This window comes from Zeugodacus cucurbitae, chromosome 2, assembly GCF_028554725.1.
Source record: "Zeugodacus cucurbitae isolate PBARC_wt_2022May chromosome 2, idZeuCucr1.2, whole genome shotgun sequence".
Taxonomy (NCBI): Eukaryota; Metazoa; Arthropoda; class Insecta; order Diptera; family Tephritidae; genus Zeugodacus; species Zeugodacus cucurbitae.
In genome coordinates, this window is record NC_071667.1 from 49,071,747 (window position 1) to 49,098,854 (window position 27,108).

A 27,108-nucleotide genomic window follows, 5' to 3' on the forward strand; every position below is an offset into this window, starting at 1 on the left:
TGTGTTCAGGTATATATGTACATATGAATAATCTTACACAAATGTATATTTGAACTTCGAAACTTTTGTTGCTATTTCCATTCGAAGCTTGCTTTGTTGTGTTTTTCTTTCGCTTCCAGCTTTCCCTTGGGCAGTGTGTGATGTTGGCGCTTTGACCGTTGGCTTAGCAAGCATTGATATATTGTATATATACTTACATATAATATATGTTTGTACATACGTACATATGTAAATGTTCTTATTGATTTCATAAATTCCATTATTGTTGTTGCTATTGTCATTCTAATGGCTTCAGCAGCTGTCATTATGTATGAACACGTGTATGTATTAAATACGTATATAAGACATTCTGCTGCGTTGATTGCTGTCAAGACCTTTTAAATGTTTTGGGTTTTACAAATTACTTAAAAGCACACATTTTTTCCCAGGACAGTCTAACACCCACACTCTCCAATTAATATAATCATTTTATTCATTAAAAAAGCAATTTGTATTTACTTTTACACGTGTCCTCTTTTACGAGTATATTGTAACTCAAAATTATATGTTGTAAAATGTTATTGTTATTGTCAAAAATTGTGTTTCTCAACCTAGCGCAACATTTGACATCGTAAATTTAGAAAATACAAACGAATTGTGCATATCACAATAGCAATACTATAAATATTTATAAGAAATTACACCAAATAAATTTACATACGTTTCTCAAGGGTTTTATCTTACAGAGCATATTGTATGTTAAATAGAGTAGTGACAAAAATTTAGGAAAGGTGCAACGGAACATTTTATACTTTCGCAATTTAGAGATGAAACCGATTTCCCTCATTTTCACCACCAAGGTACACTATATTGAAGACTATACGGTCACTTAATTTTGCTAAGATAAGACATATTAACCATTATATGCGGTATAAAGCCCACCGGAAAATTGATAATCCGAATATAAGGTATATGGGAGCTCTTAGTGGTTATGACCCGATTTTAACCATTTTTTGTACAGAGACATACTATTACAAGAAAAAAAATTCCTCTGAATTACATAAAAATATCTGAGGGATTTACCGATATTTTCGGTGAAAAATTTACACTTGAGCACTGAGTACCATGTGTTCGATATCAGGGAGCTTGAAAAGTTATAGTCCGATATCGACAATTTTTCTACAAGTGATGTTAAAGCTCAAATACAATATTTGTTTAAAGTTTTATTCCGCCATCTTCATTGGTTCCTATATATTATGTACCGAATTTAATTAAAATCGGTGGAGTAGTTTCTGAGATATGGTTTTCGACCTATAAGTGGGCAAATCCACGCCCATTTTCCATTTTTAAAAACATCTAAGTGCAACATCATTCTGCCATTTCTTCTGTAAAATTTACTGTTTCTGGTGTTTTCCATTTGTGAGTTAACCTTTGTTTGGGTTGTGGGCGTGGTTATTATTCGATTTCTACTATTTTCATGGTGCGTGATGGGAAAACGACTGCAGAAATTTTGGTTTATTATGTTATCGCTCACACAGACGGGCAGACACACGGACACTCATCCTGATCACTTTGGTATATATAACCCTATATCTAACTCGTTTAGTTTTAGGTGTTACAAACAACCGTTATGTGGACAAAACTATTATACTCTCTTAGCAACTTTATTGCGAGAGTATAGTAAGTAGTAAAGTGAACGGACTCTAACTTATCAGAATGAGTTTGATAACTTAGGTTCCATATCACGGAACCTTACTGGCCAAATCTTACCGAATCCTAGTAATATATGGATTTATAAATTCTTTAAACAAACGTTTAACAAAGATACCTTCAACTTTTAAAATCATTGTATTAACATGAAGCTTAAAATTAAGTTTAAGGTCCATAAACTTAAGTTTTTATTGCATAGGGAAATGGGTCAACAGATTTTCATGAAAAAGACACCGTTTTAAATCTTTTACGATTCAATTGGATAATCATTTTTAGATAAATTATTTAAATCCGTTTGCAACTAACATCTTTCCTTATGTGACGTATATGATTTAAAAAGTTTTACATCGTCGGTATATACATATATATTTTTTTTAAATATTTAACATTCAATCAATAGGAAACTATGAAGAATCATCTATAAACTAACGTTTCATAATTACACTTCCCATCTGAACGGAATAAATTCATATATTTCTTAACTGACTTCAAAATAATCAAGAGAATAGTTGATAAAAACAACAATTTAAAATTCGCTTATCATTAGCTGTGGGATCACTTGTTTATATTTCTGAAAATATTCCGAATAAAATTGGCGTGTTTTTAATAATCCGCTATAAATACTCTGCATATTCAGTAGAACCATCAGACGGCCACTTCATAATTCTAAAATGTAGCACACCAACAGCAAACAACAAACAGCAAATGCAAATGTTATTTCCAACAAAGCGGAGACCACAGTTAGATAAGAGCTGTCATTTTTTGTTGGCAACATGACTTACTCCTTCTCTACGCCACAACAACGCTGGAGCGCTGTGGAAATGTCATTTTGCTTTGAAAGCCCTCGCTTGTTATTTGAAATCAGCAATGTTGATTTTATTTTTGTAAAAAATATTTATGCAAATCCTTCATCTTTAGTTTCTTAGCATATCTGAGAGTCAGCACGCCGCACTGACAGCCACAGTGACACTAAGCGATACAAATGCGAGCCACGCGAATAGCGTATCACAAATACTGTCTTTGTAAATATGAACTTGTTCGTTGAGCCCACGTGCGAAAGCCTAGAGCTGTGGCAAGTGTGATGATGGACTAAGCTTGACATTAAGTGCTTTGATGACACATAAAGTTCTAGCTGATGCACGCGTGTAATTTGATGCTGCTTTCCACGATTATGTAGCTTGAAAAACAAGTTGGAAAAATGGAAGCTTCAAGGTAGACGCATTTGAATTGTACAAACAAGTATAACCATGTCATTATTTCTATACCCTTTACAAGTGTAGTTGAAATCTGTCAGAAAGGTACCACAATCAAAGGAAAAAAATGCATTTATTTAAAATACATAACAATTTTACAGACCTAGAAAATATCACTTAGCTTTAGAAGCTTTATAAGCTACTGCAAATTCAGAAAGAACATCCTATAGCTGTTTGCCCCAAACCAAGGCTTTGAAAAGATCATAGGCTTCCTCCCCTATTATTTTGGAATCAACGTTGCCTTTGTATGAGAAGACAGGTCTGATGTAATGTTCGCTCTTCACGAACTGTAATATTGTCCCTCTTCGATTTCCCTCTCAGCAAGTTTTTGTTTTACATATTTTAGACCAGTTTAGACAATTTCGAGAGCTGCTCTCTTCACTTACAGTTGACGTTTTACAGATTTTAGACCATTTCAAGTGCTGCTAATCTTTTCACTTACAGTTTACGTACAGAAGATACCTTTTGTCTTCTGTGTGACATTCACCTCTTCACCTATAATAAATGTTGTGGCCAGCATTAGTTGAATGAATGTTGCCAGCATTAGTTGAGACAGTATATGTCAGAATCCCATGAAATCAGCCCTGCCGAAGAAGGATGAACTGGACTCTTGTAAACATAATTCATTTAAAATATATCATGAAGGGTATAAAACGAGCACCGGAACAAATATTCCGGTAACCCGACTATATGCTATTCGAAACGGTATTTTCATCAACACATAGTGCACCCGGTTCTGAATATAAATTGCTCACGCAGATAGATGTTGGCGGCACCTAAATGTTTTTCTTTTTGACGGTTAATTTATGCTTCCTGAACTTCATTTTGTGATAGTTATTATTATTGTTGTTGTTGTTGGGAACAATTTGTTCACAGCATAGTCGCCGTTCTTGTTGTTGTTGCTGTTTGTCTTGTCATCTTAAAAGAAGACAAATCGTTGTTATATCTACGCTGAATCGTATGTCCACGTCTTGGCACTGATAAATTTGTCGCCCATAAAAATGTAAGCTCACACACACATACCTAGTTAAATGGATGTGTGTAGGTGTGTCGGCATATGTTGCATACAACTAGGCGTTCATACATACAACTTATGCTCAACATATGTATATGCGCTTTCATAAGACACAACTATGTATGCTTTTATGTATGTCTGAGGTGTTTGCATAACTGTAGTAGTATGTATTTGAGTATTAGGGCCTTTTGTTCGGCTTCATTTCCAGCTAAGCGCTTAATTTTCCCACTCATAGTCAAATATGTGAGCGTCACAGCGCATTTCGCCATTAATTGGGCGCCGCACTCACTATCCTTTCGGTGTCACCTCAGCCAGCGGGCCGTAGCCTAATAATTTTCTTCCATCACCCCCGCTGCCATAATGTGCTGTTAAAATATTTGCACCGCTGGGAGTCCATTATTTATGAGTGTGTTAACATGAAATTGTTCTTTGCTCGCCTGTCAACGCAGTCACTGCTTTGCTAACTAATTGCAGCTACCCGGGTATAGGTGGGCGAGCGCGGTGGGGCGGACTTATTCTATTGCTGAATTTGCCGCGGTGGTCGAGTGCAAATTTGAGATAAGGCCGATGTGGCGATGCGACAGTCTGTCGCCAACTCACCTGCCCCATGCAATGTTTGCCTCAATTAGAGCGCTCTGTGTGGCGCGGCAGCGTGAGCGGCGAAACTAGTTAGCGAGCAGTACAATTGTCCTAAATGTTGTTTTAAATATTAATGAAGAAATTTTCAAATATTTGAGATTTGCACAAGGACATGGAGATGTAGGAATGTCGCGACACCTTTTTCCACATCAAGTGTGCTTAGCTATTTTAGTATTTCAAGTGAGTTTTGTTGAGGTGGTATGCGAGGTAGGTGTAAAGTGAGAGATGAGACCAAAGAACAAATTGCACTTTCATGCAGCAACTTCTTATTGGAATGCAGAATAGATGGTGTGGAGGTACAATATGAACTGGTCAGAGGGATTTCACAAATTACGAATTATTAGTTCTTTTGAATTTAGTTCTATAGAATTAATTAATTAATAATCCAGTGAGCACAAGCTCGAAATTCCAAGATGACTATTCCGATTTTTGAGGCCAACTTCGAAAAAACAGAGAATTTAATATTTTTTACTTATTACTCAATCTTTTGATTTGGTCTAATACCAAAAAAAAATAGTCGATTTTGATATATAGTGTAGTTTAACCGATGTGAATGAGAACCAAATTGTGCTGGAATATTCTAGGCTTTTTCACTTCAATGTAAATGTAAAGCGTAAATTGTGATATTTGACGCTCTGTTGACAAGTAGAAGCCTTTAAATAACTTTTTTGAACAATTAAGAAATTATTAATTAATTACTTTCGTATAACCTTATAGAAAAGATGTTAATAGTGCTGTTCATTAATTGTAAATAAAACAAAAATAATAAACTTTAAAATTTCATTCGCTTGCAAGTTCTATTATTCTATTTCCATTTAACCTACAAAGAACATGTAAATACGAATATGTAACACACAAATAACTTACATTAGTAAACAATGCAATAAACAACTAGTAACATCCATGAATATGTAACGGAAGTAATGACGGATGTCTTAATGAAACTATTAATTGTAAATGGAAGTGAATAAATCAGAAATCAAGACTCTGTCAAACATAATTTCACACTTGACTTACTATCGTTCGGCAGACGATGACACACCTCTTCAATACTCGCACTGTAAACTAATGCGTATATAGTTTTATTTACAGGCCAAATAGGTTCATAAGCAACCGATGAAGGCACGCTGTGCAAATTGTTATGAACATCAAATAACAAAATTCGACCTGCAATAAAAACTCAAAGAAATATGAAGCGAAAATCAGCAAAATAAAAAGCATTCCATCCAAACAAATGGGTGACACTACGGCGAGACAGATAAACAGAGAAAAATGTAACGCCAAAATCCAAATACTAATCAAATACACATACAATACATATACACGCCTATGTATGTGTGTGCTGTCATTGTAATGATTGTGTCACATGTTCGTACATTACTGACTTGCTGGGCACAGTGCTGCCAGTAAAATTACATGGCACACACTAAATTATTTTAATATTGTATAATACTGCTGAGCGTGTGTACTTACTTTTAAAGTAAATAAGGTTGAGAAAATTACATGCCCAACCGAAATTCTTATGTACTTACCATTTTAGATTATAAGTAGTTAACGTAGCTTAAAGAACATATCTAATGATTCTGATTTCCATAATTATAGCGAATCGAAATACAAAAGGAGTTGTTAGATTGGTCAAACCGTAAATCCATTACATGACAGGTCCAAATATTATCATTCCCAAATCTTTTAAACGATTAAGATTAAAGTTGCGCGTTTAGTCTTAGATAAGCAAGTCTTAGCTGAATAGTCTCATATAAAATAATGCATATATAACCCTTGGAGGAACGACGAATAATCAAAACGGAATTGCTTATGGTTACCTCAATGAAAAATTTGACAATGTGACAGTTAGGCTTGTCAGAATCAGAAAAAATATCGTCACCAGGACCATATCAGCAATATCATTTAATGTTTGATCAGTCCATAGAACCTATGGATCAGGGATCATAATCACTAATGCAGATGGTAAAATAAGCACAAAAATCTTGCTATAAATACTAGATCCATAGCAGGCAACCATCGCTTTTAAAAGTCGACTTACGATACTGATCTCTAAAAGTAATATTCAATATGGCGATTCAATATGGAGAAAGCGAAAAGAAGATATTAGTTTGTTTGAAAACCAAATAGATTGCAAAAAGGGCAAGAAAATTGTATTAGTAATAGAACCAAGATGACCTCAGGCTTTAGTAATGGGATAGAGTACTTTATAAATGAGGGTTTAACTATAGCATGCTTCATATGTATTTAATAATCTTGCGGCTGCATACCTTCTCGCACACAGAGTTCATATATTTCTGGTAGTGGTAACAAAGAAAATAAGATTTTCTAGAGATTTAGGGATTGGCAAGATCAAGTGAAGAAGAACTGGATTTCAGCATTTACTTGAAGAATAGCGAACCGATTAAGATATTTCCCAGAGTATAAAGTAAATTGTGGTCATACCAATGGTCTTATTAATATTTCTGAGTATTTCAGTATTTTTATGACAATATATGAAATGCATATAACAATAATATTAATTTTGAACTTGATTTGTCTAACTTAACAATATTATAAACACCTCACATAACTGTTTGACGTTGGGTACAAAAGCATGGGCATTTTTTTTTGTAAAGGTAATTGCGGACTGTCTAGTTGCCTGGCTGGCTGGTTGGCGGTTGTGCGACATTTATCAACAAATGAATGTAGAGAGATACACACACTCACACGAGTAGTCTCTATGCTATGCTCTACCAAGTGTATTTGTGTTTGTGTACACCACAGTTTACTGCTTCGGGCCGCTCCGAATACTTTCCAACCAGGCAATCGCACAGTCGTTTGTTCAGTTTCTTTTGCTAGATTGTGATTGTCGCGTGTGTAGCTTTGACATGTGAATATATAAAAAGTGCAACGGAAAAAATATTAACTGTTTGTACCGAGTAAAAAACTGTAGCAGTAAACGAGTAAATTAATTAAATAACAGTATTAATTAGTGTGTAACTAAATTCCATTGCCGACTGCAATAGCTTCCATAATTCTAATAAAAAAGTCACATACGACGTCGAAAAAGTGAGTAGCATTGCACGTAATTTATTAAATTATCTATATAAATAATAATAATTGCACTTTTTTTCCATTGCTAATCGCTGACAAAAAATATTATAAATCATTTTTTTTGTGATTAAAAAGATTCTCGCATCGATTGTATTGGAAAAATGTCTGACCTTGCATATATTACTACAATTATTTACTTATTTTCATAAGCATAATGCCGTAGATTGTGTGTGCACACGCAAATAAAAAATATTATCACAGGACGACGAAGAAAAAGCCGCAGACAGGACCTGCCCAGTGATGACAGCATCAATGTGTGCGCGCCTGGGCGTGTTGCCATGACAGCAAAGGCTCAGGCGGCATCGTCAAATATTGACCAGTGCTCTTGAGACGAACCCCAAAAAAGTGAAATGACAGAAAAAGTCAAAAAGGCGCAACATTGCCACAGGCAACGGTGTAAAAAGCGAGAAAAACTTTTCGTTGAATATGGATATAAATATATATGTGCACTATGTACATATATATTATATAAAGAGACGCATGTGTGTTTTGTGCGTGTTAGCTGTCGCGTTATCTGTCAACTGTCACTGCCGTGCGTCGAGTCGTGCACGCACCACTCACTCCCTGGGGAGTGTCAATACAAATCATACCTAAATTTTTTGAGTCGCTCATACGTCGCTCGTATTAACGGCATTTTTTCTTCATCAACAAACTATTTTCTTTCGGCCTTTTGTTGCCGTTTTGCCTCATTTTGTGTATTTTATTTCGCTTTCGTTGACTTTGTTAATTCCACAATTGTTGCCTTCTGCAGCCGTGCGCATATCCCTGCATATCCTGTTTTATTATTTGCCTGTTTGCAGTCTTCCCTTTGTGGCTGCCGCCGCCGCCGCCGCCGCCGCTTGCGTGGTGTCCCTTCGGTTATGCTGCTGATTTGTGCTTAACTTGCAATTTATGGTAAATCGATGGTGTCGCCAAAAACGTGACCTATTTGCTTTATTTCTCCGCAAACGAGCGCATTGACGCACATGGCTTACTTTATGAGGACTCACACATTCCGACATCTGCATTAGGGCCCGACCGCTGTATCGTATGTGTGCGCATTGCTGTCGTCAGCATCATTATTATTGTCAGTGCCGCACTGTGTTGACGACGTGTGAAATTGTTGTCCATTGTCTCTTTGCGTCTCCATGCGCTTCATCCGTTGTTTTGCCTTCGTCATAATTTACTTTGCTGCATAGCGGTATATTTATTGTCCTTATTTGCTTTTTTATCACTTTTATTGCATTGTCAGTAACTCAGTTCTTTTATCACTTACTATGGTATGTTTACTATTCTTCTTCAGTTCGTTAACTCTGTCGCCTCGTGTTATTGTGTGTCAATGGTTTATCACTTGCAAATACAACAATTATCTTTGAGTTCTTTTTTCATATTTTGTGCACTGTCGTTATGTTCGTCAATATTGACATGACCTTGGGACTAGTTCAAGTAGTTTACAGTGTCTACGTTGTCTATATATGTATGTATGTATATCAATTGGTATTAATTAGTCCGATGTAAAGAAGAATTGACTTGTAGAATCTTGAGAAAATTATTTCATATAGAGTAATAAAAATTGTTTTAGAATAAAATATATAGTAAATCTGTCTCGGATCGCATCAATCTCAGATCGTTCTTATTTTTTCCTTACTGATGTCCATCTTCGACGACTGCTCAAAAAATATTAACCAAAAAAAACACAAACCTGTCTAGCAATGAAATATATTATTTTTAACGCCATATAGTGATTACAGCTGACTAAAGCCATCTATTGGAAAAATAAATATAATTTATTTTTTATATTTTATACGAGTATGCATAGTTTTAAATAATGTGTGCTAAGACTATTGGAAAATTATGCCATTAATGGCTTTCTATGCAGATTGATCAATCTAAATTTTACCACGAATTTATGTCCTAAAACGACCCCCTGAGTTGTAGTGAACCTTCACAAAACGTTTCAATTCTGTTCTCAGTTAAAACAAGAAAAAACGTTAACTTCGGCTGTACCGAAGCTAATATACCCTTCACAGGTGCATTTCTTTTAGTAACTATGTGTTTAAGCAAATCTAAAGACGTAAGAAAAAGTAAGTAAAAAACAAGACCTTGATTCCGATAGTTCAGTTTGTATCGCAGCTATATGCTATAGTGAACCGATCTGAACAATTTTTTTCGGAGATTAAATTATTTCGATGAACAATAACTCACACCAAATTTCGTGAAGATATGTAGTAAAATGCGGAAGTTTACCATACAAGCCATTGAATCCGATCGTTCAGTTTGTATGGCAGCTATATAATATAGTGGTCCGATATCGGCAGTTCCGACAAATGAGCAGCTTATATGAAGAGAAAATAACATCAGCAAAATTTCAAAACGATATCTTAAAAACTGAAGGACTAGTTCGTATATATACAGACAGACAGACGGACATGGCTGAATCGACTCAGTTCAACATATTGATCATTTCTATATATATAATATATAGGGCCTCCGACGCTTCCCTCTGGGTGTTACAAACTTCGTGACAAACTTAATATACCCTGTTCAGGGTATAATAAAGCCTCACTATTTTGTTTTACTTCAGATTCTAGATTTTCGATATGGATAAATTTGTCTATCTAGGTCATCTTGCTTGAGAGAAGATTTTCGGTTATTGGGGATGGTTTCACAGCCAGCGTACTTGAGAATGAGAGAAATTTTAGTCCCTGTAAAGAGAGAGTGTTTTGAGGAACTTTCCATTTAATATTTGCAGTCTTCTATATTTTTGGGGAATCATGGCACTAAACGATGAAAAAATTTCGTAGTTCAACTAACTGTAAACTGTAATCATCAATAAAGATTACGTATGTAGTCATCTTGTGTAAAAAAATGGAATCCAAAAAATTCCCTTAACTCGCAAAGAAATACTCGTATACTAAAGATTTCCGACTGACAAATCTCAAAACATGTGAATAACTTCTACCAACCCAAAACTTAACAAACCTAATTTTAATAAAATTCACTATTAACGTATTCTAAGCTGATCGAAATCAAATTAAAGTGATTCCTCTCCGTGGTATTTCGAAGCAAATGGTGTTCTGTTGCTATCGATTTTAGTATTCCTTTAGCTACTGTGATATTTGAAATCTTTGTAACGTAAAATCTGAAGTGGTACAGAACCTGGATGATTTTCACTGCAAATTTTCGCACTTTGCTGCTTGATTCATCGGGAACAAAATATACACTCAATGACGATTACTTCAGACAAGGCTAAAAAAATTCCAAGCCACATGGAACGCTTTGTTTTCTGTTAAATCCATAACATATATGAAACAATGTTTCTTACTTAACAAATAAGGCCGACTAATTATTTAAAATATCTCATATAAGGGGTTATATACAGTTAGACGGCCAAAAAAAAGGGAATTTTCCAGAATTTTTTCTGAGAAAACTTTTTAATTTATTGATCCAAAAATTTATACACATATTATGGTATAGTTAAAAACTGTATTTTAAGACTTAGTACTAGTAAAAATATTTATTTGAAAAAGAGCTACAGCTGATCTATAGGAGCTCCTCTCAAAAAAGACGTTTTGTGGAGACCACTATATCTCGGAACAGGATCATTTGAAATTAAAAAACCAAACAGATTTCGTTAAAATAATGTTAAATCTAGTAATTAATCGAAGGAATAAGCAAAATAAAAAAATTTTTTGACAAAATGGCGGTTTCTCAAAAAAAAAAATCGATTCTTCACCGAAATTTCGGCCTTAAATTGTTTATAAAAGAAAATATTTATCGGAGAGAAAAAATCTTCGATTAATTACTAAAAAATATATTTAAGAAGGTCTTGTTAAAATTTGAGACTAATCGGTCTAGCCGTTTTCGAGTAATGTTGGTCAACGACTTTGAAAACACCATTTTGAGAAAAACGCGCTGCCGCTCGGACCTTGTACTTCCTTGTAACTTTGAAAATATTCACCGGAACGATATGAAATTTCCTGTGTGTATTCTTAAATATATGTACATTAAGAAAATGAAATAAAACAAGTAAGGAAGGGCTAAGTTCGGGTGTAACCGAACATTTTATACTCTCGCAATTTATTGATGTAATTTTATAAAGACAACACAATTCGACCCATATATTCGGCATAAAGTTCAATAGAATAACGAAAATCATCATAAATAGTATATGGGGACTGAGGTAATTCCTGAACCGATTTCACTCGTTTTCACCACCAAGATACAATGTATCGAAGACTATACGATCACTTAGTTTAATATTACTTATAATTAGGTATATAGGATCTGGGGGAAGTCCGATTTTTACCATTTCAGGTACAGAGAGAAACTGTTATAAGAAAAAAATTCAGAGGGAATGAATTACATTAAAATATCTGAGGGATTTACCTATATTTTCGGTGAAAAATTAACCTTAGGCACTGAGTTCTTCATGTTTGATATCAGGGGCCTTGAAAAGTCATGGTCCGATTTTGACAATTTTTCCACAAGTGATGTCACAGCTCAAATACAGTATATGTGTAAAGTTTTATTCCGCTAGCTTCATTGGTTCCTTATGAATACATTATAAAGTGAACGAATCAGATGGAATTCAAAATTGGGTTATATGGGAAGTAGACGTAGTTGTGAACCGATTTCGCCCATATTCCATCCGTGTAATCAGGGTGTCAAGAAAGTGTTATATACCGAATTTTATTGAAATCCGTCGAATAGTTCTTGAGATATGGTTTTTGACCCATAAGTGGGCGACGCCACGCCCATTTTCCATTTTGTAAAAAAATCTCAGTGCAGCTTTCTTCTGCCAATTCTTATGTAAAATTTGGTGTTTCTGGCGTTTTTCGTTAGGGAGTTAACCCACTTTTCGTAATTTTCAACCTAACTTTTGTATGGGAGGTGGGCGTGGTTATTATCCGATTTCTTTCATTTTTGGACTGTATAAGGAAATGGCTAAAAGAAACGACTGCAGAAAGTTTGGCTTATATAGCTTTATTGGTTTGGGAGTTATATACAAAAAAACTTATTTGAGGGCGGGGTCACGCCCACTTTTCCAAAAAAATTACATCCAAATGTGCCCCTCCCTAATGGGATCCTATGTTCCAAATTTCATTTTCATAACTTTATTTATGGCTTAGTTATGACACTGTATAGGTTTTCGGTTTCCTCCATTTTGTGGGCGTGGCAGTGGACCGATTTTGCCCATTTTCGAAAGCAACCTCCTCAGGGTGCCAAGGAACATGTGTTCCAAGTTTCATTAAGATATCTTAATTTTTACTCAAGTTATCGCTTGCACGGACAGACGGACAGACGGACAGACGGACGGACAGACATCCGGATTTCAAATCTACTCGTCATCCTGATCATTTATGTATATATAACCTCATATCTAACTCTTATATTTCTTGGTGACACAAACAACCGTTATGTGAACAAAACTATGATACTCTGTGCAACAGGTTGCGAGAGTATAATAATCGATTTTTTGAAAATTCTAACTGTATATAACCCCATAAACTATAAATAGCAGATTTACAATATAGAACTATTTTATTGTACCTAATATAATATTTTAAGAATTCTTTAATGACAATTAGAAGAAACGTATGTAATTCTTACTGTATTACTTAAAAAGGTGTAGTAATAAAATTTTGGCATGGCTTTGACAATGCTCGCATAATTTCGTCCCTCAGGAGAATGTTAATGTACTTATATATAATATATAATTTGCATGCCAATATTGACACGTTTTATACTGTGCACTATAAAACTCTTACCCAAATGAACACAAACACTATCTAGTGACAGATAGCATGAAATCGATAAATTACATGATGTATGTATATACACACATCCGTCTGATTTAATTTGTGTCGCGTACACACACACCAAAGAGACAATTGCCATTGGGGAGTAGCATGCTTTCAGGCGCGCGGACACAGAAATGCTTGTAGGGCATAAATATTGACATGCTTTTGTATATCTTGATAACAAATGAGACACACTCATTGTGATACAAATGTGTATATAGATATGAATAAACATTTTTATATTTTATTGATTGAGCCATTCTTGCATGCGCCTACATAGCCGTACATTTACCGTAAATTGCTTTAAGTTGTAACATTTAATCGAGTTTTACTTATTTATTGCAGAGACTATTTGATTACAATTGCGCATGTAAATTATTTATGCAATTCCATTGGTCTGCAATTGAAGCAGGCAAGTGCGCATGCATGCAGCAAAGTGTCTTTAGTTTCAACATATTAAGTTCGAATGTTAGTGTCGCAGGCTTAGTCACATTCAATTGAATCATATCAAAATTTGGCCTTAACTCTTTGAGAGCACAACCAATAATTTGTATGTATTTATTATAATTACTAGCGAAGATTGTCGTGTTTCTCCGTGAGTGGTTTGACCTCCGTTTAAGTCAATACTTGTTTGTATCAAGTAGACAAGTAGGCCACAAGTAGAAGTGCCTACTATACACCCATTCACACATATATATGTAGATATATACTTCCTTACTAGTTGAAGTCAACAACAACATTAGAAGGCTCTCTGTTATGCTGTTGAGCCCAAGTATAGTAATTGCAAGGTTGGCATGAATAGTGCTTGTAATTAAGTAAAATATGAGAGTGTGGTAATATGCAAGTAGTTCATACTGAAAATTGAGCTATTTCATTTGATTTAATGGCAATTACATAGCTCAGCTCAATCACAACATTCTGCTTGTAGCTTATTAGTTACTACCTGTTGCATTCTGTGCTTCTCTTGAAGCAAGAAAGAGAAAGAGCATATAAATCTTACACTTTCAAATAGAAACAAAAAATTTAAATAAAATTGCTAGCATGGTCCATTTTAATAAAAAAATTCACAGCGCCTAGGACCAAACTAGAGCTTAGACTCGTTTTCTCCTACTTTGTTTTGATTATTTGAAAATACCTTCAAATTCTAATGCATGTCGAACAGTTAGAATTAAGAAGAAGAAGGTTTTCAACCATGAATCGGCCGATACTGCTACAATTTTACATACGTTCACTAAACTTGGTTTTCAATAAATTGATGGAGACATTCGCTGTGTGTGACGCCGTCCTGTTTATCCCATTCGGGCTAAAATTATTCGTTCAATGATAACGATAACGATTCCCATTCACATTAATGATCATCACGAAAGAAGTACGGTTTAATGACGCCGCCGGCCTATAAACCCCACCAAACTGTATTTTTTTCGGGATGCTATGATGATGGGGCAGGATATGTTATTATCAATAGGAGCGCTATAAAACGATTTTATAACTGAAATGCTTCATCGGCTCATCGAAAATTGGCGTAAACGGGGTAAACAGAGCCAGAGACATTTGTTCAAATCATAAGTGGCATAAGCCGCCACTTGTTGAATTGCACTTTAATCGACTTGAAAATGAAATGCAACACTGCGACTAAGACCGTTTTTGTAATTATATATACGTTCTTTGTCCGCGAGTTGTTGTTCACGCTACACGACGGTAGATGTCGCTGCTAAAAATAACAGTCAGCTGATGAAACTTACCAACTTCTTATGAAAAGCAAAAACCAAAATGTGTAACAGCTGATCGATTATTGAGTAGCCGACAGTGTGAAGGATAATAACTGGTTTCTCGATCAAAATTTTAATTGATCAATTAATTTGGTTGTGTGAAAAGGCTATTAGACGGTGTTTAGAAACCCAAACACAGAACAACAGTAACCCTTCACATTGAAACATTGAAATACCACATCTAAGTACTACGTCTACACGCGGGAAATTTTCACGACCAGCAGGGGTATTTGGCACAGTATTCTGGCGTTAAAATGTAAAGGTGATCTATTTTGAGATAATTGATAATTGAGGGAATATGTTTCTTCTAATAATATGTCTCCATGCCAACAATGAGTGAAATCGGGTCATAACTTCCCCTATCTCCCATATACTTAATTTAGCGTTTTCAAACTTTCAATGGACTTTATATCATATATATGCCGAATATGTGAGTCAAATTGTTTGTTATATTAATAAATTTAAATAAATAAATTGCGAGAGTATAAAATATTCGGTGACACTCAAACTTAGCCCTTCCATACTTGTTTTGATATTAATTCGATTATGACGACACCTACCAAGAAGCTCTCTTCCGTATGGTAATGGATTAATAAGTCATATCCTACCTACCACTTTTTAGTTGTACCTATTACTTTTCCTACGAGCAAAGAAAAGGTTGACAAAACTTCATGAAATCTATACTAATATTATAAAACTGAAGAGTTTGTTTGTTTGTTTGTTTGAACGCGCTAATCTCCGAAACTAATGGTTCGAATTGAATAATTCTTTTTGTGTTGGATAGTCCATTTATCGAGGAAGGCTATAGGCTATAAAGCATCACGCTGCGACCAATAACGATAGAGCGAAGAAACAGTGGTAAATGTGTAAAATACGGAGGAAATTATTTTTCTTTGAGGGCTTCCGTTCGTTGCGCTGCGAAAGCGGTTCAAGATTCACAAAAGTTATGTATGAAAGAATTATTTCTCTTTTAATGATCTAAAAAAAAGTCCGTGATAATATTGATTTTGGCAACAATATGAGATAAATGCAATTCTCTAGACAGAACAATGAAAGATCTGTGGAATAATAATCGTCGCTTTGGTTGCGCAATGATACCGTTAGCTGGCGATTTTCGAAAAATACTTCCTGTTATTCCAAAATCAACAGCGGCGGATGAATTGAATGTCTCAAGTCATAGTATTTGTGGCGGTACGTGAAAACCATATGATTGACCATTAATATGCGAGTGTTCCTGCAACAGGATAAAACCACAGAAGAACTGTTAAAAATTGTAAATTGACAAATTCCGGTTGATTTTTTCAATGGTTTGATATCAATTCCACCTGGCATTTGTCAATTCACTTTAACGAAAGCCGAATGTATATCTGATTACATTGGCCAAAATTATAAGTAACTACGATTGGTTGAGTGCACGCGCAATTTTAGCTGTCAAAAATACCGATGTTGATGACTTAATCTATACGATTCAAATCAAATTCAGGGAGAGTTGTGTGTTGAATTTCTAAATTTTTTGGATTTGCTTGACATGTCGCCGCATCATTTACATCTTAAAGTAGGATTGGTCATTATTATGTAATTATGTCGAAACTGTGTAATTGAACCCTGATTGTGACGCAGCTATCGAATAATGTGATAGTTGCAAGAATTTTGAAAGGGACTTACAAGGGGCAGAATGCTTGATTCCACCAATTCCTCTGAGTTCCAACGATTTGCCATTTCAGTTCAAACGTATTAGTTTCCTCTGAAACTTGCATTTGCGATGTCAATCAACAGGTCACACAGACCAGGAGTGTTCACGGGTTGAAAAAACATCTTCTCTGTACATTTACGCTCCGGAACAGAAAACAAAAAATGTTGTTTATCAAGTTGCGTAACATTGAAAAAAAATGTAGAAAAATCGAAAATAAATGCTTTTCAATACAATCTAAATTCAACTTTCTTTCCTTTTCAAAACAAATAATTTCACGCAGGGCAACGTCTGTGGGGTCAGCTAGTTATGTATATACAGCACAAAAAATAAACAATTTTAATTACAATTACAATGCAAAATTTAACTAGAACATTTTTAGATTATGAATGTAAGATTATGATATACACTACGTGACACTTACCTTCATTTGCTCAGCATATCATTATTGAGTTCTTTAACTCTAAAACAATAAATTAATAAAGCTATATAGCTACGTAATTAATTTTGAAAGTCGGGCATTTAATTTGTGGCTATGTGTTACGTCCGATAATTACTAGATTGTATTTTGTTATTGACTTTGCACAAATAAGCACTTCGATCAATTAGTAGCCGCCCACTAGTGATATTACTGTGCAATTTGTCAGCTTTCGCTGTCATAACCACTATTAAAGAAATAATTCCCACAAACTGTGGTTTACTTTGCGATATTTGGAAAAAAACAGTCAGTATTTAGCTTTCGGTTCTTACGCATCTGTCTTAACTGCAGTTGAGAGTTACGAAATTGTCTCTAGTAATTAAAAATATATTGTACTTGAAATGACGAGTGAACTTGAGGTGAATATATTTTTGAAACTTCACACTTATCGTGACAACTTTAACTTTAAAACTTTTTTTTATATTTATGTGGAATATTTAATATTAGTAATCGAAAATTAACAACTGAAGCTATGATATTATGAATTTAAATAAAACGTCGAGGAATTGGAATTTTAATTGATTATCGAAATTTAAATAATTTTAGTTAACTAGACATGTTAACTAAATATTTCAAATATTTTTATAGTGTAAATAAAAATTGCAAATAGAGTGAGATAAAGATGTGTAATATCCGGAAAAACTTTTTCGAAGAGTTTTCGAAATATTCAAAAAAGTGTTTTCTAAAATCGGTCATGAGTCGATGTAACGTATTATTTATAAAAGAGTCTCAATAAATATAATGGCTATACTTAACACTTGTTGGACTCCTTATTCTTCTGACAGCTTAAAAGGCACTTCAATCTTATATTATCAAACAGATTTATCTAACAGAATGGAAGGTTAGTATCATTTCATGGATTTTTCAAAATAGATTTTTAGTCCCCTATGGGTAGATAATTCTCGTGGGAGGCCCTGAATTAGGTAAACGTTTAGCACTAGCCGTTTATAAGTATTTACCCGATAGTATTGACCGGGTCTCATATATCCAAAAATAATATGTGAACCATTTGAAAAAGTTTCGAAAAACGCATATTATTTTTACTTTTTTTCTACAACATAAAATAGTTCACTTTTTTCTTCAGTACAATAGACAGAAAATATAATTGTCAAAACAGAAAATATCGTTGACATTTCAAAATTGAAGATTAAAAATTTTATTTGTGAAAACGAGAAAAGCTTTGCATTACACAAAACAAATTTCCAAAGCAACTGCTAATACAAATAATTCAAGTGAAGCGTGCAAAAGAAGCAACTAAAGTAAGCGAAACGGCGTGCAAAAGTGAAAAGTAGCGATTGAAAGACACATTGCGACAAATTGAACGATAATAACCAAATCCGCAGTAAAATTATGTGTTAGCAATAGCAACAATAACAATGCACTAATATTAATAGAACGAATATTAATAACATAGAATACCGCATAAAATGGACGCTGTGGGTAAACGAATCTAACGTAAGCTCTTTTATCGCATTATTTTCAGATGAGTGGCCGTGACGACTTCTTCTCCAAAGAGGCTTCGCTCATCAACCGCTCCAAGCGGGAGCTGGCGGACGGACGTGAAAAGGATCCAATCTACAAATTACGCTTGCAATGCTTCAGTCGTGGCGCAACCGGTATACTTGGATTAGCCAGGTAATTCTGGGGGTGGGCAGGGTAGGTGGTATAACAAGTACTGTAAACATCAATATGTGTGTATTCGTTTTTTGCTGGAAGAGCATCATAAACGTTGGGCACGGGTGAAGTGCACATGAGTGCAGACGTGAAATTGCGCATTTGCAAACGGACCTGCAACTAGAAGCCTCAAAGCATATCATTGAAAGCTTACAAACAAAATGGAAAAATAAAGCATATCAAATGCAGTTGTCCTTAAATTCCTTTGCTGGTGTGGAGGATGAGCAAAGCTGAAACCAAGTAGAGCAAGCCCACTATGCGGATGATGGCCGCAATGAAACTGCAATTCAATGCAAATACAATGCAATAAAATGAAATATTCAACATTTCGTTGAACGCTACCAGGAGATTTTAATCCGACAGATGACACAGCCGCCCAGCAACCATACAAGCGTGCAAGTGAGAACCCTCAGCTGCCAGTTGTCTGCCGTCTGGTCGATACTCTCCACTCCCAACCAACCTCCCGCTTTTTCAACTGCCCAACTGTCCAACTGCTCAACCAGCTGTCCAATCGTTCATCAGTCGTCATCATGCCATATAAACTATTCAAGAGTACTGCTATTCGTGCAACATGTAACTTAATGCATGTTGCTATGCCACAGAGTACTGTTGACTAGCTGACAGCTGGTTAGTCGGTTATTTCAATATTGTTGTTGCTCTGGCTGTATTGGGCAGAGAATTTCGTTGTGATTTTGTTGGTTTTACTTTGAAAAAACTTTTAGGTTTTTTTGTTGTTGTCAAAAACCACCTATCGGTAGGTTCCAGCATTGCAGGGCATTAAAATAATGAAATTACGTAGAAAATGTAAAAAAATGCTGGCAAGTGGTATGCAGATGGTGGCTCTTAAAGGGAATAATCCTAATGAATGCAGTTCGTGAGCGTTGTGTGCGCAAAAGTTATAGACTGAATGCGTTTCTTTTTTGGCCAATGCCGCAGTCAAAGCTTGTAGGAATCCATGTAAAGCAAATGCAATTAGTGAGTAAATAGAATAGTACGAACATATGTACGTAGGTTCTAACCGAAACCCCTAAAATAATTAATATAGTAAGTTGAGTGTACGTTTCTTATCCATATGTTTCGGTCACCAGAAATGTTAAATTGAAATAATTGTTATTATTTTTTCATTGAGTATTAAAGCTCATATTTGGTTCTACAGAACGTTTCTAGACCTACGACTACGTCAAAATTGTAAGCAATGTGAATTCATCAAAGATTCAAGATGTATTGATGGCCTAATTCAAATAAATTCCAAATGTTTCGTAAGATTTTATCGTTGGATAGTTCTGAGTCATTATCATTAAAATACGACTTCTCGGGTCGGCGCACACACTAACTCAACCCTCAGCTTTACTAGCAATGATCTTAAAATAGTTTTTATCTTTATGATAAATCGATGGATTCTGTTTTATAATAGATAATCTTTAAGAATTTGTCGTTCGAAAAGTTAATGTTATGGTACTCTTTTAGAACCTTCCGAAATATGGATGATGATGGCAGCAAGGCGTTGAATTACGAAGAGTTCAGTAAGGGAATCAAGGAAACTGGTTTGGAATGTACGGAGAGTGAAATAAAGGATATGTTTGACAAGTGAGTAGAGAACATTTAGAAAATATTAAGAGAACGGTGAATAAATATATTATATATTAAATTGAAAAACAAAGTATTAAGTATGCACTACACCAATTTTCCTTCATAAAACAAATTTATTATTTACCTAACTAATATACATTCCTGCTTTGAGGAGACATTTGATCAAACGTTTGCCTCATTTTAATTGCTAAAATATATTTTTTCCATTTATATATTTCTTTCTATTCTATAACAAATTTGCAGATTTGATGAGGATAACAACGGTTCAATTAATATGACTGAATTTTTGTTGAAATTGCGGGTAAGCATTATCCCGCTTAAAAATCAAATATTTCAATTAGACATAGCTTTAAAAAATTGTAAGTGCGTTACATGAAATATTTCTCAAACATTTCCTCTCATTCCATGCTCAGCCACCAATGCCACAGTCACGCCTGGACATCATCGATAAAGCATTCAAGAAGATCGATCGCACAGGTGATGGACAGATTACAATTGAAGACTTGAAGACCGTCTATTCTGTGAAGGATCATCCCAAATATCTTAGTGGCGAAATGACCGAGAATGAGATACTCACTCAATTCCTCAATAACTTCGAGGGCGGACGTGGCAACTGTGATGGCAAAGTGACGAAGGAGGAATTTGTTAATTATTATGCAACAATTAGCGCTTCAATCGATAATGATGCCTATTTCGATTTGGTGATGCGACGCGCTTATAAGTTGTAAATGTAATCCAATGTGAGATGATCACAAAAGCGCTGCCATAACAATTCAAGCAAAGCTTGTTGCAAGCACAACAAAAAAAAAAAAACAAAATAACAACAACTGACAGCAGCCGGCATTTTTAAGGCTTACAACAACTAATAACAATATAACTAAAAATATTAAAAAAAAATTATAAATGAAAAAATATTAACCAGGTGTTGCGTCCTGACTGTGTGTGTGTGCAATCTTTTAATACATATAACAAAATTTTAGCTAGGAACCTGCTATAATGAAACAAAAAATCCTTATTTACATTTAATATGAATGCAACATTGTATTTCCTATTGTATTTATCTTTTGTTATAAATTGTTACATCATATTAACGTACAATTTTTCCGTGCACAAATACATTTTCTGGCAATTTACATTTAATAAAATAAAGAAATTGAATATTGAAAATAATTCGAGAAGCTTGCTATTGTGTTGTGGTATTCATTTGTGCATTCTGAAACAACATATTTTTATGAAAGTAAACTCGGAAAAAACGCTTAGACTATAAGCATATTTTTATGAAAGTAAACTCGGAAAAAACGCTTAGACTATAAGCTTTGTTTTTTATAGAAAACGAATTAATAATTAATAGGATTCAAAGGAATTTAAAGCGAATTATTTGTTTCTTTTGGCTTAACAGCTCGCCGATTGTATAGAACTATTTCCCGATATGCCAAATCAATATCTTATGAAGACCATCATTTGGTTATTTTTTCTATCATAGCCACATTACCAATAAAGTGTCGAATATTGATTGATAAAAATAGTTGAACATATTAAGATCACACGATCTATATGCGCAATTGTGAGTATTATTCCTTGATATAATTCTATCAATAAAAGTTTTTCCAAACAAAGTGATGATTTCTTGGGCTGTATTGCCTGTAGCACCATTATACTGGAACCATTAAGCTTTAAGTGCTTTAAGCGACTGATAGTTTTGAGAACGAAAATTAACGAATATCATAGATGAAAACTAACTTTTATGTCATTTGCAGTTGTGACTTTGATAATCATCTAGATTAGACGATGTTATTTAGCTGTTTCATAACTGCTAAAGACAAATCTTTAGTGAAGCCAGAGTACTGCTGTAGTTAAATTTCATTTCTCGACCATACACCTTGAATCCACCACAATTCTGCTAATACTATTTCTATTCCCGAGAGTTCACCTGAATTGATGCAAATGTGAGATCGGCGGTGTTTCAGTTTTGATCTGGCAAACAGTCAAACTGTCTGGAGGTGCTTCTACCTCGTCTTCTCCCAAGCAACATCCGGCAAAGATTTAGAGCTTATGAAAGGACGTCGATTAAGTAATGAATTGGATTCCTCCCACCTAGCTCCTACCTAGTAATACTTAAGTAATATCATTCGACAGACAAAATATTTTCGGCCGGGTATTTCGATTTATAAAGCAGATTTACTTTGTTGGTAGAGGATGTATTTGAGAGTCCTGTAAAGTCTGAATTGGGATGTATAGTTGTAAACGGTTCCATTTCGCAAGAAGTTAAAGAAATCCTGATTACTGGAAGCTGCGTCGAAAACGTCGAATTGTTTGTAGTGCTAATCAGAAATGACGGTAAGAACTTTTCTTTGACTTTATCCACCCAGCCTTTCGCTACCACATGTCGAACAGGACTCATATGAAATCAATACCAAGAGAACGATTTTAACACGAAGCGAAAATGTCTACAAGTTAGACCGACGAGCTACACACAATTTATTTGAATGCTTCCACTGTTAACACTAAAACATTATTAGAGTGAATACTAACCAAATCACAATAGCACTGGAAGTATGAACTATCATCTGCCCAGCTATAGCAAGTATAAGTATAATAAGCATGTACTAGAGCCAAGTGTTAATCTGGTTCATTAAAAGTCAAGTCGATCAAAAGTCCCTGCACGGCTTCCACAAATGCCTGTACGTGTATTCCTGATTAATAGTTTGCTAATATTCTGTTAACACATACATATGTAAGTACATACCAGCACCCATTTGTCTATATATTTGCGAAAACACTGTTATTTTGTGCGTAATATTACGTTTTCTCCACGCAATCAAATATAGAAAAGAACTAATTAACGGAAACAATGCAAATATGTTAAGTCGGTGTGAAGATGTAGCGTATATATAACTCATGTACAATTACTTTTTTATGTGCAAAGCCTACGGAACCAAATAGATACATGGAAGAAACGTGAGGAACAAATTGAGACAGTTCAAATCTCATCCAAAGGTCGGTGAATCCTCATACTAATACCGGATAGGCAGACAAGATGGGCGCCTATATTTCCACTTCATCTAGTCTCTAAGTGGGCATGATTGCTTTTCAAATTATCTCAACAAATTCCAAAATGATGTTAGTCGTTATTGTTTGATATCTCTTTAATTATGACATCAATTAAACATTTACCACAGATTAAGCGTCAATCTCACGAAGTAACACTGATTCCGAAGGCTTCGAGGGAGAGTCTTGAGTTCGGAGTTTAGGTTTGGAACATCAATGTTTCGCACTATGGGTTTCATGCAATTCCAAATCTGTATGTAAAGCATACAAATATGATTTTTCTATAACCTGTCTTGTACACTGCGTTCAAACAAACACATAGTTAGATGTGGGTTCATACTAGTATTGGTGTGAAGTTCACAAGAAACAGTTTTTTTCAAGTACTTTTGATTACTCTGGAACTTCAGTCAACAAACGGGATTTTCTATTCAAAAATAGTCTAGTGTTTTGAAAGTGCTCGGGAAGGCATTAGCTAGTTCTTGAAACATGAAGCGTTATGTGACCGTATCCAATACGGAATGACGATTTCAGATAAATTCGAATTTTAAAAAAATTTTAATAGCAAATAATAGCTTTTATGTTACAGTGATTTTATGAAACCTACTCTTGAGTAAAACTTCTTTGGGTACCCTAGATTTATATATCATTGCTCGTAACTGTATTGTAAATGAAACCAAATATGTGCGAAAAATATTGGTAAAACACAGTGAAATGACAAATGCTTGCACACACAGTACGCCTTGATACTTATCAAAATATGTACATTTCAACAGGCATATCCATAGTCTAAATAATGAAATCCGCACCACAGACTACCAGCTGAACACTAATTAATTAGAACTTTGGGTAATGACAGCGCTACCTTTTCTTTTATTGCGAAATGGCATATCATTTGAAGCCAACACGGCGCTGCTTTGTTGTTAACGCCCGACAAAAGACCCAGTAGGAAAAGGGAAATGCATTTGAAGAGTTTTACTACTATGAGATTTAATAGAAATCTTATAAAAATCAAAAAATGTGAATGTCTGTACTTCATAAATGATTTTCCAATCATATCCTAATGGTAACAACATGTCAGATGTAAATCTCACTATGTCGTAAGTCATTTCAAAATCGAAACAGTGGTGATAAATCTAAATTGAGTTACAGCATTTTACAAAATTTAAAACGAAAGAGCGCTGGAAAATTTATTTTTATTGCGTAAATGGTTGGCAGTCTATACATTAGGATGTAGTAAGAGCATTAGAACTGTCGCCTAGACAACGACTTCAACTAGGTAAGAGCTTATAACTTCAGATTGATTTAAAACAGTCACAAAATTAATATTTGCAGGGATATCACACTGCATATTGGCATTATCGTACATTTGTCAGACGACACAGACAAAAACACTTGAACATTTTTGATTTTTAGTTTCTGATTAAAGGATGTGCAAATGTATATGTGTGCAAGTGGGTGTGCCCATAGAATACATGCAGAACGAAATTTACTGCTACTTTTTGCATGAGTATTATGTGTATGTAAGTCTTTGTATGTTTACTTACAAATGACACAACGCCATGGCTACTCTTACAAGCTAAGCTAAACTGACAGTTAGGCTGCTAACATTGCTGGCATTTCAATAGTCTGCATTGTAGTTCACAGTCATCGTTTTTAGTCATTCTTCACGTACGTGATCACAATATTATCTCTTCATCAGCATATTTAAGTGGTGAGTGGTGGCGTCCCAACGCCTAGCTGATGCACAGCTGTGTATATAACTGTGCATATGTGAATATAACTATGCAAACTGAATGATTTCTTAACCCTGTATGCGTTGGTGGGTGGTAACCTAACATCTTTCTGCAAATGCGCCAAGTTCGTTAGACACGAACGTTTGATAAGAGCACACACACACTCATGTGTGAGCAAATATGCACATTCTAACATTTTATAAAGACAAAGTGTGAGTGCCAATATATCTATGTGTATATATGTAAATATATACCATCGTGTGCATGTTAAATGTACATAACTGTATTTACATTCGTATTTTTCATAAGTCATGTGAGCACAACTAGTATATAAATTATCACTTCGTGTTCTCTGCTAATTTTACTTGTCTTTTCTCTCACTCAGATGAGCTCACGTACCGACATACATATTTATATGCAATCACATGCCAACACGTATACATATGTGTACATACAGTTATTTGTCCATGTAACTTTGCTTCGTCAACATTTACCCTTGGCATGTTAGTTAACGAGTTACCTACCAACAATGAGTTGTGATGCTAATTAAAATGGTTTTTCATTTTTCATTTTATCAACGCCACCCAAACTCGTCTACTCGGTAATTAAATTTAACTGAAGATCCCACGATATCGCATTGGTAGCAACCTCGCTGCAGCCAATCGGATACACTCAAATTCCAAAATATATATTTGTACATACATATGTGACCAATCCTGTTCAACCGCCAGCACGATTTTCGGTGAAATCCGCAACTGAGTAACCTATAGAGAAAGTATTTGAGTTGTCTCTGAACTATATAATTTTTCTTTGTACAGGTGTCACATTAGTATTTTCACAAGTATCCATATATGCGAACCCAGTAGTAAAACGCATAGGTTTCGAAACTACAAAAAAAATATAAATTTATATAAGTTTGAGAGCATAAGTTGGAAAGAAGTATTGTATTTTCTTAACTTAAATAAGATTTAACTGTCAACGGGTAGGATGAGTTGACCAAGATACTCTGGTGAAGGTTGTGTAAAAATTTGAGAGGAATCTATTATATATTTTTCTTTTTCGAACTTGTTTAAAATATTTTCAACACTAATCCCTTTAGAATCTTGCATATATAATTGAATATAGTTGTATATTAAACACACATATGACTTCTCTGAATTCATACAACACGTATAGGTGCCTATATTTACATAGCCCCCACCTTAGCTATCTTTTTCCATTTATCCGCACGTCAGCTCGCATTCCCATCACAAATATTTGCATCTAATGAACGCCTAATGAGCGTTAGCTTTTTTGTTGCTCCTGCTTCCTTGGCATTTCGTAGATACTCTGATTAGTGGTGTAGTTTTAGTATTTTTATGGCTAAGCACTAATTGGCGTCAAAGTTTGTGGTAGCACAAATTGCATATATAAAATGGCAAACAAAAACCGATAAGCTAATGCTTACAGATATATACATATTTATGTAGATATATGCTTGTGTATGTATATAAGTATATGTGTATGCAATGAATGCCACTTTTTAGTGTTGATAAACAACTGTTGGCAAACTAGTTTGCTTTGACTTTTCCGCTCATTAATAGGTGACCAAACTTTTAGCAATAGTAAATTTATAAATGTTTTATAAGTACACATGTGCGCATTTGTA

The 27,108-nt window shown here is 34.7% G+C and overlaps 1 protein-coding gene across 3 annotated transcripts; it reads left to right on the forward strand.

The window, feature by feature from the left end:
- Positions 1–7,439: 7,439 nt before the first annotated feature.
- Positions 7,440–21,849, forward strand: Capsl_0 (calcyphosin-like protein). 3 transcript variants are annotated; one of them, XM_011189733.3, is made up of 5 exons: positions 7,440–7,650; positions 18,899–19,050; positions 20,557–20,676; positions 20,923–20,980; positions 21,093–21,849. In XM_011189733.3, exons 2-5 carry the CDS (start codon positions 18,899–18,901, stop codon positions 21,405–21,407), a joined length of 645 nt encoding a protein of 214 aa, XP_011188035.1. In that variant the 5' UTR covers positions 7,440–7,650; the 3' UTR covers positions 21,408–21,849. The 3 variants fall into 3 exon arrangements, with proteins under 3 accessions (XP_011188035.1, XP_011188033.1, XP_011188034.1); XM_011189731.3 differs by lacking the exon at positions 7,440–7,650 and adding an exon at positions 17,631–17,774; XM_011189732.3 differs by lacking the exon at positions 7,440–7,650 and adding an exon at positions 18,504–18,674.
- Positions 21,850–27,108: the final 5,259 nt, after the last annotated feature.